This window comes from Schistocerca cancellata, chromosome 10, assembly GCF_023864275.1.
Source record: "Schistocerca cancellata isolate TAMUIC-IGC-003103 chromosome 10, iqSchCanc2.1, whole genome shotgun sequence".
Taxonomy (NCBI): domain Eukaryota; kingdom Metazoa; phylum Arthropoda; class Insecta; order Orthoptera; family Acrididae; genus Schistocerca; species Schistocerca cancellata.
In genome coordinates, this window is record NC_064635.1 from 34946229 (window position 1) to 34959863 (window position 13635).

The following is a 13635-nucleotide window of genomic DNA, read 5'->3' on the forward strand; positions in this document are numbered from 1 at the left end:
ACCTCGTTGACTGGAGTAGAACTGTCTTCATTGGAGAGGCCCGCCTTCAAGTGGGCCCCGACGACCAGCGAAGGTGCGTCTTGAGACGTCCCAGACAGCGGTGGGATACCATACGTCCATAAGACCCGACAACAGTACTATCTGCATAGCCCGAGTATGAATAGCTACACCTCCAAAATGTTTACATGGTAACAGATCTCTGTAGGCTCGATTCTGTTTTCTGTTCATTGGACTACGTTGCGTGATTCGACAAGGACACTGCACAGTCTTTCCGTATGTTTGACGAGGATGGTTATTTGCCAGGAGTTTTGCATGCTCGGTATCCCCTGTACCTCACACCATCTAGTATTAGCCAATCTGAAGATGCCTGAAACAGGCGAAACGCATCGTTCGTAAATAAATAATAATTACTGTTGTGGCGTAGCAAGACAGCCACGCCACTCGGAAGTAGCCGAAATGCACGCGTACACACACGCCGGCTGGCGTGAGGTCTGAAACAGGATACTTAATGAATGCTATAAAGAAAAGTACGGAGCTTCTGTTTACTTAACTTTAATTCATCCTTGTGGTACATCGCTCTTGATAATACGAGTGAGACTCTCAGATATGGTTAATGGCGCATTGCTAGGTCGTAGCCATGGACTTAGCTGAAGGCTATTCTAACTGTCTCTCGGTAAATGAGAGAAAGGATTCGTCAGTGTAGTCGCTAGCAAAGTCGTCGTACAACTGGGCGAGTGCTAGTACGTCTCTCTGGACCTACCGTGTGGTTGCGCTCGGTCTGCTATTACTGACAGTGGCGACACGCGGGTCCGACATGTACTAATGGACCGCGGCCGATTTAAAGCTACCACCTAGCAAGTGTGGTGTCTGGCGGTGACACCACAATTACTACCCTGCAACCAAGACTGTTTGTTTCTTCATGGAATATTACATTGTTTCTAATCATTACGACTAGTTCGTAACGGACCTGGACTACTAGCACCAGCACGGCACGGTAGTCGGGTGTCGTTACGTCCATCTCCGCTAGACGCCAATGGCATCGTGTTCACAACGGCAGGGAACTTAACTTCATCACCTCAGCCAAGTAGCACGAAATGTTTGTAAATTATATACACAAACCTTTCTCGTGAACCACTCCACCTTTCACTAAAAACGTGATAAAAAACATAAGTTAGCTCCTGACAATGTTGACGGATTACGAATGCAGTTTGTTTCTAAGAGCAGAAAAATTTTTGTGATATAAAGCAAAATTAATGATTTTTTTATTTTTTTTTCATTTGTAAGAGTCGAGAGCATGAAAGGGAAGCAGTGGTTGGGAAGGGAGTGAGACAGGGTTGTAGCCTATCCCCAATGTTATTCAATCTGTTTATTGAGCAAGCAGTAAAGGAAACAAAAGAAAAAATTCGGAGTAGGAATTAAAATCCGTGGAGAAGGAATAAAAACTTTGAGGTATGCCGATGACATTGTAATTCTGTCAGAGACAGAAATGGACCTGGAAGAGCAGCTGAACGGAATGGACGCTGTCTTGAAAAGAGGATATAAGATGAACATCAACAAAAGCAAAACGAACATAATGGAATGTAGTCGAATTAAATCGGGTGATGCTGAGGGAATTAGATTAGGAAATGAGACACTTAAAGTAGTAAAGGAGTTTTGTTATTTGGGGAGCAAAATAAATGATGATGGTCGAAGTAGAGAGGATTTAAATGTAGACTGGCAATGGCAAGGAAATCGTTTCTGAAGAAGAGAAATTTGTTAACATCGAGTATAGATTTAAGTGTCAGGAAGTCGTTTCTGAAAGTATTTGTATGGAGTGTAGCCCTGTATGGAAGTGAAACATGGCCGGTAAATAGTTTGGACAAGAAGAGAATAGCAGCTTTCGAAATGTGGTGCTACAGAAGAATGCTGAAGATTAGATGGGTAGATCACATAACTAATGAGGAAGTATTGAATAGGATTGGGGAGAAGAGAAGTTTGTGGCACAACTTGACCAGAAGAAGAGATCGGTTGGTAGGACATGTTCTGAGGCATCAAGGGATCACCAGTTTAGTATTGGAGGGCAGCGTGGAGGGTAAAAATCATAGAGGGAGACCAAGAGGTGAATATACTAAACAGATTCAGAAAGATATAGGTTGCAGTAGGTACTGGGAGATGAAGAAGCTTGCACAGGATAGAGTTGTATGGAGAGCTGCATCAAACCAGTCTCTGGACTGAAGACCACAACAACATCAACATGTGCACAGGGACGTGTTGCTTGGTACCAAATTTCATAATTCTAGATCAGTGGGAAGTTCTATGTAGGTTTTGATAAATGATGTCGCGAGCTTCATTAAATGCCTCTATTTTTTGATTGTATTGATTTTGAAGTTTGCAGCTTTTACACCGCAAAGGGACCGTAGCCCTGAGTATTAGATATTCAGTTTGATACCTCTTCAATTTCAATTTGATACCTCTGAGAAAAAAGGGTCTTAGTAGTCGGGCAAACAGGCAGACAACAAGTGTTTCGTTCTTGCTGGCTGAGGTATGGAAGCTTAAAAAACATGAGTGGTCCCAGAATTAAATTCTGTACTCTGAGGTGACAATAGTCATCGTATACTTCCTAATATCTTGTCAGACATCCTTTAGACATGCATGGTGCAGGAGCTCGACGTGGCATGGACTCAAAAGGTCGTTGGAAGTATTGAGCCATGCTGTCTCTATAGCCACCCGTAATTGCGAAAGAGTTGCCGGTGGAGGATTTTGTGCACGAACAGACCTCTCCATTATGTCCCACAAATGTTCGGTGAGATTCAAGTCGGGCGATCTGCTTGGCCAAACCATTCGCTCGAACTGTCCAGAATGTTCATCAAACTAAATGCGGGCAGTGATGACCCACTGACATAGCGCATATTCGTCAATAAATATTCCATCGTTGTTTCAGAACATTAAGTCCAGGAATGGATGTACATGGGCTCCAAGTAGTCGAACATAACCAGGATCCAGTGCAGACAAAGCTGGCACCATGATGGAGCCACCAGCAGCTTGCACAGTTCCTTGATAACTTCGGTCCATGGCTCTCTGGGGTTTGCACCACATCCAATCCCACCATCAGCTCTTACCGACTGGGATCTGGACTCATCCGACCAGGCCGCGGTTTACCAGTCTGTAGGGAAGCAGCCTACTCACGCCATTTTTGTGTACCAGCCTAGTCCACTGTAACTATGACGTCACGAATGTTGAGCAATACCTTAAAAGTAAAGTAAATAATCTGAAAAGTTAATAGCATGTCATGAGTGATGCTAAAATAATAATGTGTTAAGTTTCAGTTTAGTAACTTTAACAGTTTTCGAAATTTGGATGTTTTACATAAAAATCATCGGCGCAACAGCAAGGAACTAGAAATTACAAAATTTATATTCAGATACCTTTTCCATTGTAATTTAATGGAAACAGCATGCTGGATCTCACAAAGTAATATTTTGGTTGAAACTCATGATTTTCTGTTTTTATGTCCTAAGAGTATGGAAGCAAGATAGATTAAGTGATTAGATAAAGCTAGGATGTTTAGATTTAGGTATAATGGAGATACGCTATAATAACAAAGATGTGAGAAGTTTGCAAAAGGTAGCTATAAAATTATAGCTGTAGCATCTCTCCAAAGGGCAAGTTCAGAGCTCACCTATTGCATGTAGTGCAACTAAAATAATTCTCTCGCCAAAAGTATTTAGCGTAGCCACATCATAATTTTATTACAGATACTTACCTGTGTGCTGATTGCACAATTAAACTGAGAGCTTCATTAGCTTTCAGTGAATGAAGCAATTATTTATTTAGTAACTTAAAGTGGTGCTCTACTAGCCCAGCCGGCTGATTTTCTCGGCTGCACCTTCAGCGGTCCGCACCACGGCTATATAAATAAGAGCGCTGCGAGCTAAGTCAGGCCCCAGTTATCTTCTAGATTCGTATCAGCTTGCACTCCGTGTCGGAAGCCGCGTCGCGTCTGTGCAGTTGCAAGGAACAGCCTTGGATGCCATATTACGTAACTGGGTATGCACATAACAATGAGTTCGCATTGGGGTAAAGTGTTAATGGCGGAACGACTTCATTGATTTATTCTCAGTTTGCGTATCTCGTATTTTCACATGTCGGTGCAGGACAGACCTTCTATCATTACTAGTATGGCGTTTGATGAGATCAAATTTTGGCGAGCATTCAGTTTAAACATTTACATCGATAATTATTATTGAACAGTTTCGTTATCTAGGGATAATAGGATCCGTACAATAGACTCTGAACAGCTCTGATAGTACAAGAGTTGATAGGGTGAACTTTTGTCTGGAACTTGAAGCTTTATTGTTTCCAGAATATAGTGAAACTTGTTATAGTAAACTACATTTTCTATTAATCCCAGACATCATCCTAAATCCTCAGTGCAATGAACTTCAATGATCAATAACTTTATTTCTCCATCAGAGTGGGCACAATGAACTTTAATTACAGGCATCTCGTTTTTGCTAATCACTTTCTGGTTGCCAACATTGTAGTTATAGAGCCTGTGTTGAGAACGGCAACAAAACAATAGAGATAAAATTTTCCACTCACCGCCCCACAAGTCGCCTAGGAGAGGACCTGCAGTCGATGTGTTGCTGTTAGCAAAGGCACTCTCTTCGGTCATTTGCTACCATAGATCATTGACGCCAATATCGCCGCACTGTCCTAACGGATACGACCGTCGATGTCCGATACAGATTTCTACGGTTGTTTCACCCAGTGTTGCTTGTCTGTCAGCACTGACATCACTACGCAAACACTACTGCACTCGATCATTAAGTGAAAGCCGTCCACCAGTGAGTTGTCCGCGGTGAGAGGTAATGCCTGAAATTTGGTGTTCTCGTCACGCTCTTGACACTGTCGATCTGGAAATATTGAATTCCCTAACTATTTCCCAAATTGAATGTTCAATGTGTCTAGCTCCAATTATCATTCCGTGTGCAAAATCTGTTAATTCCCATCGTGCGGCCATAATCACTTCGCAAACCAACATGAGTGGTCCCAAAACAGACCCCTGTGGAACACCATTACTAATTGTAGGAAGTAACGATACAGGCCCAAGGCTTCGGAGTCGTTCGAGGCGTGACTTACTGTTAGTGATTTTCTATCTTGTGTATGCGATATTACCACCGCATCTACATGTGCATGTCGCTATCCTGAGCTTGTCATCTCAGTGTAAGTTTGTAATGGCGAAAAACATTTTTATATTATGTAATTAAAAATTGACAGTTTTCAGAATTTTTCCTTTACTTGGGCTGCGAAACCTTAGTTTTTGCCAGATTTCATGATTCTAAGGTAATGGGGAGTACCCTGTAGGTTGTGATGGGTGACTTTGCGAGTAACAATAAATGGTTGTGTCTTTCGATTGCAAGGGACTGTACATCTAGGTATGTGACTTGAACATCAATTTGATGCCTCGACTCGTGTCTGAGGAAAAGTCATATTAGCAGTTGGACAGGCAGACGAGTAACAAAGTGACCATGGAAGTGTCCCGTTTTTACTAATTGAAGTAGTACAGAAGCTTGAAAGACATGAGTGGTCCCAAAACTGAATCCTGTGGAACACCAATACTAATTACACGAAGTAACGATACAGGCCCAAGGCTTTGGAGTTGTTCGAGGCGTGAATTACTGTTAGTGATTTTCTACCTTGTGTGTGCGATATTACCACCACGTCTATATGTGCATGTCGCTATCCCGAGCTTGTCATTGTGCAAGTTTGTAATAGCAAAAAACATTTTTATACGATATAATTAAAAATTGACAGATTTCAGAATTTTTCCTTTACTTGGGCTGCGAAAGCTTGGTTTTTGCCACATTTCATGATTCTAAGGCAATGAGAAGTAACCTGTAGATTGTGATGGGGTGACTTTACGAGTTTCAATAAATGGTTGTATCTTTTGACTGCAAGGGACTTTAGACCTTTGTATATGATATGAATATCAATTTGATGCCTCGATTTGTGTCTGAGGAAAAGTCGTCTTAGCAGTTGGACAGGCAGACGAATAACAAAGTGACCATGTAAGTGTTCCGTTTTTACCTACTGAGGTAGTACAGAAGCTTGAAAAACATGAGTGGTTCCAAATCTGAACCCTGTGGAACACCAGTACTAATGGTAGGAAGTAACGATAAAGGCCCAAGGCATCGGAGACGTTCGAGGCGTGACTTACTGTTGGTGATTTTGATCCGCAAGGTGAGGGGCACAGGGTGCTCGTAGCTGTTGTGGTGGTGGCTCGTATCGTTGCTGCCTAGTGGCCCTTCGTCCTCGTCCGCATAGGGCATCGAGGTCCCAGTCAGCTCCTGCTCCTGGAACGCTAACTCGCCGCGCAGATCGTCGTAGTGCTCCGACAGCTCCACGGCGACCACTGAGTACATGACGACTTGCAGGCCTGCCTGGATCTGCAACAACACACCACGCCACACTTGTCTAAAACCACACATTTAACGACCCACCAGTCACAGTGCCTCCCTTTTTTTTCATCAGTAGTCTTCTTCTTAATGGTTTGGTTCAAATGGTTCAAATGACTCTGAGCACTATGGGACTTAACTTCTAAGGTCATCAGTCCACTAGAACTTAGAACTACTGAAAACCTAAGGACATCACACACATCCATGCCCGAGGCAGGATTCGAACCTGCGACCGTAGCGGCCGCGCGGTTCCAGACTGTAGCGCCTTTAACCGCTTGGCCACCGCGGCCGGCTTAATGGTTTGGATGTGGCCCACATTTCAGAGCAGCGCTTACAACCTACGTCCTCAATTATTTACTGGGTGCATTCAAATCTCTGTTTTCGTGTACAATTTTTGCCCTCTACAGCACACAGTCTAGTGTGGCTACAGCATCATCTCAAACAATATACTAGTGGCAGAAATTGGAACTACTGTCTTCCACTTCACGTCACGTAGTCCAGTCGACAGGACCCATTCAGCACCCTGCATCACTTCGAACGCCTTCTGTAAATGGACATTCAAGGCACCTTTTTGACCTTCTTCTTGACCTTACTGTTACACATCATTGAATTTATCTCGATTGCTGCTATCAGAAGATAAGTACCAAACTATAGCATCCTATTTAAAAAACAAAGTTGACCATATCTCTGTAGCGACCCCACCTAGCAACAAAAAACCCACGTCATATTATGGCCCCCGTTGCCCCAGGCAACTTTTACCCCAGAAACGTTTCAGCTCCTATCATACTTTCGGAGTTTTTCATGGTAGCAACAGTTAGTGACTCACCCTGTATATTGAACAGTAGGGGTAAAAGACTACATCCCTGTCTTATACCCTTTTCTTGGTCTTCCACTCTTATTATTCCCTCTTGGCTCTTGTACCTGTCTCTCCCTGTAGCTTACCCCTATTTTTCTCAAATTTCGAACGTCTTGCACCATTTTAAATTGTCGAACACCTTTTTCTTCCAGGGCGACAAATCGGAACATGTCTTGACTTTTCTTTAGTTTTGCTTCCATTATCTGCCGCAACGTCAGAATTGCCTTTCTGGTGCCATTACCCTTCCTAAAGCCAAATGATCCTCATCTAACACCTCGTCCGTTTTCTTTTCCATTCTTCTATATATTATAGAATGAATGCATGAGCTGTTAGGCCGATTGTGTTCGATATTTCTCGCACTTGTCAGCTCTTGCAGTTTTCGGAATTGTGTGGATGATGTTTTTCCGAAAGTCAGATGGAATGTCGCCAGACTAAAACACACATCGAAAAATGTTTTGCATCACCCCGGTTCCCAGAACTGTGGATATTGTATCACAGACACAGTCCCTTTGACTGATCAGACATGTCACTAAACCCGCCTAAAAATGTAAACAACCATGCATGACCTGCGCCTACTACACGGAGGGGGACCGATAGCCAATCAGTTCCAGTCATACCACCAAAAAGGAGGTACACGGCTCGTGTTATCTGTAGTTCAACGAGGGCTAGATGGTCAATACCGCGGTTCGATCGCGTCCGCATTGTTACTTTGTGGCAGGAAGGGCTCTCAACAAGGGGAGGGTACAGGCGGAGTGAATCAAAGCGATGTTGTTCGGACATGGAGGAGGTACAGAGAGAGGAACTGTCGATGACATGCCTCGCTCAGGCCGCCCAAGGGCTACTGTTGCAATGGATGACCGCTAACTACCGATTATGGCTCGGAGAAACCCTGACAGCAAAGCCACCATGTTGAATAACGCTTTTCGCTCAGCCCCAAGTCGTGTTACGATCCAATCTGTGCGCAACAGGCTGCATGATGCGCAACTTCACTCCTGACGTCAAAGGCGGGGTCCACCTTTGCAACCACGACAACATGCAGCGCGGTACAGATGGGCGCAACAGCTTGCCGAATGGGCCGCGCAGGATTGGCATCACGTTCTCTTCAACATGACAATCGTCGGAGATGTGTTTGGAGGCAACCCGGTCAGGCTGAACGCTTAGACACACTGTCCAGCGAGTGCAGTAAGGTGGAGGATCCCTGCTGTTTTGGGCTGGCGTTATGTGGGGCCGACGTAAGCTGCTGGAGGTCATGGAAGGCGCCGTAACGGCTGTACGAGACGTGAATGCCATCATCCGACCGAGAGTGCAACCATATCGGCAGCACATTGGCGAGACATTCGTCTTCATGGACGACAATTCACGCCCCCATCGTGCACATCTTGTGAATGACTTCCTTTGGAATGAGATATTCACTGTGCAGCGGAGTATGCGCTGATATTAAACTTCCTGGCACATTAAAACTGTGTGCCGGAACGAGACTGGAGCTCGAGACCTTTATAATGTTACTTAAAATCCGTCTTGATTGCAAAAAATTTTATTATTATTCATATGACCGGTTTCGGTTCATTCAGAACCATCTTCAGATCTGATATTTCAGTTACAGGAGTAACCCGTCAAAATCCAGCAACTTTCACATGCTACGTCACATGTGAAAGTTGCTGGATTTGGACGGGTTACTCCTGTAACTGAAATATCAGATCTGAAGATTGTTCTGAATAAACCGAAACCGGTCATATGAATAATAATAAAATTTTTTGCAATCAAGACGGATTTTAAGTAACATTATAAAATCACTGATTGCTGTTATCCCATAAGACATTATGTCTGTTTTTGCTCGAGACCTTTGCCTTTCGCCGGCAAGTGCTCTGGTAGAGCACTTGCCCGCGAAAAGCAAGGGTCCCGAGTTCGAGTCTCGGTCCGGCACACAGTTTCAATCTGACAGAAGGTTTAGACTTCCTTCAGGATAACGACATGGCTCGACTAGAGTGGCCCCCACGTTCTCCAGACATGAACCCTATCGAACATGCCTGGGATTGATTGAAAAGGGCTGTTTATGGACGAAGGGACCCAGCAACCACTCTGAGGGATCTACGCCGAATCGCTGTTGAGGAGTGGGACAGTATGGACCAACAATGCTTTAATGAACTTGTGGATAGTATACCACGACGAATACATTCATGTAATAATGCAAGAGGACGTGCTACTGGGTATTAGAAGTAGCGGTGTGTACAGCAGTCTGGACCACCACCTCTGAAGGTCTCGCTGTATGGTGGTACAACATGCAATGTGTGGTATTGATGAGCATTAAAAAGGGCGGAAATGATGTTGATGTTGATATCTCTTCCAATTTTCTGTGCATGTTCTGGAACTCTCGGAACAGAGGTGATGCAAAACTTCTTTTGATGTGTGTATTTCCAAATGTTTGAGTAGTTATAGAAACAGTAAGTTCTGTTGAGCGTGTTTTGATTCTGTTGCTGGCATCTTGGCTCTCAAGATCATGAATTTATAAGGTGCGGCGTCTCTCCCCTACAGATCTGGATACATGTTGCAATTAAATCCAGTATATCTCTGACATACTTTTTCGTTAGGGGTATTTGTGAAAAAATCAAATAACAGTGTTAAATAAGTGAAAGCATTTCTGTTTTGCTTGTATGCTCGTTCAAATGACTTAACACCCATTTTAGGTAGTTCATTAAGTCTCATTAAGATCAATGCACGATATTATTCAGTATTCCCGAATATATATATCAGCCAATTACCTAAAATTTATTCGGAGAATATTGACAAAATAAATGTATATACACAGGTTTTGACGTAAAAAAGCAGGATAGTTTTGCGGTTTTTTAGGATGTGGCATATCACCCGTAGGATAAAGGATAGACGCTGCATTGTAAAGATGTATTCATGATCAAATATTATGTTTCAATGTTACATTGAAACAAAATTTAAAAAATTATATCCGATAGACAACTGGTGTGTTCAGTTGTGCAAAAGAAATTCATACCAAAAGTTCGCTGCAGGACTTCACACAAACGATTTTTAAAATGCGCGCCATCTCTCCCAGATTTACCCTAATTTGTGGAAAAAGTTTCTGGGAATGTACGTTTGGAGCATAACATCGTATGGTAGTGCGGTCTATCCAGAAAAGAGGAGCAGCAAAGCGTTTCTACTGATACGGAAGGGTGTTAAAAATTAGGTGGGCTGATAAAATAACAAGGGAGGTCCTCTGTAGAACCGGCAAGGTGAGGAACATGTGGAAAATACTGATTAGACGGTGTGGTTGGATGCGTTAAGACATCGATGAAGGAGCAGCAGAGGGCAAAAACTGTAAGGGAAGAGAGAGAGTGGAATGTATCGAACAAATAAATGAAGACATTGGATGCAGGTGCTTCTCGGAGGTGAGTAGGTTGGCCTAGGTGAGGATTCCATGGCGGACATCATCCTAGTCACAAGGCTAACGCCCTCTTCCCTCCCCTCCCCATCCCTCCCCCCTCCCCAAAAAAGTAAAAAAAAAACTGTATCCCAGATGGGAGTGGATACTGCACTTTGGCAGCTATGGCAGGTACTCACCGCAAACACGACGGCGATGATCAGGGTACCTGTCTTGAGCGTGCACCCGCAACAGCACTGCTTCAGCATCACCACCATGGTGGACACCCCGGCGTCACCAACAGTCTAGCAGGAGTGGCTGAACCAGGAGACCTGCGCGCAGAAGACAACACAGTCAGCCTTTAGCCTTCTGTACAGTTGTCTGAGTGCACGAACGCCAGTTAAAAGTTATCTCCAGTAAAGTCGGCATTTTTACCCTGTTTGAAACAGAAAGCTGAGATGCATCATCTTCCATCAAAGATAAACAAGACTGTTGGCCACTGTTAAATTTGAATGTAGTTTTCGCGAAATGACCAGAGTTTTAACGATGGCGGCGCGTCTCGATGTACTGAGACAGACAGTAGGCATCATACACTCCTGGAAATGGAAAAAAGAACACATTGACACCGGTGTGTCAGACCCACCATACTTGCTCCGGACACTGCGAGAGGGCTGTACAAGCAATGATCACACGCACGGCACAGCGGACACACCAGGAACCGCGGTGTTGGCCGTCGAATGGCGCTAGCTGCGCAGCATTTGTGCACCGCCGCCGTCAGTGTCAGCCACTTTGCCGTGGCATACGGAGCTCCATCGCAGTCTTTAACACTGGTAGCATGCCGCGACAGCGTGGACGTGGACCGTATGTGCAGTTGACGGACTTTGAGCGAGGGCGTATAGTGGGCATGCGGGAGGCCGGGTGGACGTACCGCCGAATTGCTCAACACGTGGGGAGTGAGGTCTCCACAGTACATCGATGTTGTCGCCAGTGGTCGGCGGAAGGTGCACGTGCCCGTCGACCTGGGACCGGACCGCAGCGACGCACGGATGCACGCCAAGACCGTAGGATCCTACGCAGTGCCGTAGGGGACCGCACCGCCACTTCCCAGCAAATTAGGGACACTGTTGCTCCTGGGGTATCGGCGATGACCATTCGCAACCGTCTCCATGAAGCTGGCCTACAGTCCCGCACACCGTTAGGCCGTCTTCCGCTCACGCCCCAACATCGTGCAGCCCGCCTCCAGTGGTGTCGCGACAGGCGTGAATGGAGGGACGAATGGAGACGTGTCGTCTTCAGCGATGAGAGTCGCTCCTGCCTTGGTGCCAATGATGGTCGTATGCGTGTTTGGCGCCGTGCAGGTGAGCGCCACAATCAGGACTGCATACGACCGAGGCACACAGGGCCAACACCCGGCATCATGGTGTGGGGAGCGATCTCCTACACTGGCCGTACACCACTGGTGATCGTCGAGGGGACACTGAATAGTGCACGGTACATCCAAACCGTCATCGAACCCATCGTTCTACCATTCCTAGACCGGCAAGGGAACTTGCTGTTCCAACAGGACAATGCACGTCCGCATGTATCCCGTGCCACCCAACGTGCTCTAGAAGGTGTAAGTCAACTACCCTGGCCAGCAAGATCTCCGGATCTGTCCCCCATTGAGCATGTTTGGGACTGGATGAAGCGTCGTCTCACGCGGTCTGCACGTCCAGCACGAACGCTGGTCCAACTGAGGCGCCAGGTGGAAATGGCATGGCAAGCCGTTCCACAGGACTACATCCAGCATCTCTACGATCGTCTCCATGGGAGAATAGCAGCCTGCATTGCTGTGAAAGGTGGATATACACTGTACTAGTGCCGACATTGTGCATGCTCTGTTGCCTGTGTCTATGTGCCTGTGGTTCTGTCAGTGTGATCATGTGATGTATCTGACCCCAGGAATGTGTCAATAAAGTTTCCCCTTCCTGAGACAATGAATTCACGGTGTTCTTATTTCAATTTCCAGGAGTGTATATCATACCCTACACTTCAGATGAACCCAGAGAGTTTATTAATTTATGAATAATACTTACCAAGAACAGAATTAAATAGTGACACAAAGAATTATAGACGTAGTCTATGAGTGGGTAGTGATTGAAATCAATATGGAAAGATGAAAATTTGTACCAGGCTGGGGCTGAAACCCAGGCCTCCTGCTTACTGGACAGTTACTCTGATCAGTAAGCCAGTCTTGCACAGTGGTCACAGCAACTCGACACCTCCCGTCAGACTGAGATGGTCAGCTTATCCACCCACTACTAATGTAGTGCCCCTCGCCTATTATCCTCATTACTCAAGCCATTTCACCGATTTACGGTCCATTGATCTTGACTGGGCCAAATATCTCACGAAATAAGCGTCAAAAGAAAAAAACTACAAAGAACGAAACTTGTCTAGCTTGAAGGGGGAAACCAGAAGGCGCTATGGTTGACCCGCTAGATGGCGCTGCCATTGGTCAAACGGATATCAACTGTGTTTTTTTTTTAAATAGGAACCTCAATTTTTTATTACATATTCGTGTAGTACGTCAACAAATATGAATGTGTTAGTTGGACCACTTTTTTCGATTTGTGATAGATGGCGCAGTAATAGTCACAAACATATGACCCACAATTTTAGACGAACAGTTGGTAACAGGTAGGTTTTTTAAATTAAAATACACAACGTAGGCACGTTTGAACATTGTATTTCGGTTGTTCCAATGTGATACATGTACTTTTGTGAACTTATCATTTCTGACAACGCATGCTGTTACAACGTGATTACCTGTAAATACCACATTAATGCAATAAATGGTCAAAATTATGTCCGTCAGCCTCAATGCATTTGGCAATACGTGTAACGACATTCCTATCAACAGCGAGTAGTTCGCCTTCCGTAATTTTCGCACATGTATTGACAATGCGCTGACGCATGTTGTCAGGCGTTGT

The 13635-nt window shown here is 44.9% G+C and overlaps 1 protein-coding gene across 1 annotated transcript in view; it reads right to left on the minus strand.

The window, feature by feature from the left end:
- The window catches only part of LOC126106836 (uncharacterized), a 68631-nt gene that overhangs the window by 23760 nt on the left and 31236 nt on the right, over window positions 1–13635 (minus strand). Inside the window, exons 2-3 of the mRNA XM_049913234.1 lie at window positions 10864–10995; window positions 6200–6428 (exon numbers count right to left, since the gene is read on the minus strand). Of these exons, the coding sequence (XP_049769191.1) occupies window positions 6200–6428; window positions 10864–10941 (307 nt within the window). The 5' untranslated portion in view covers window positions 10942–10995. The remainder of the gene's footprint in view (window positions 1–6199; window positions 6429–10863; window positions 10996–13635) is intronic.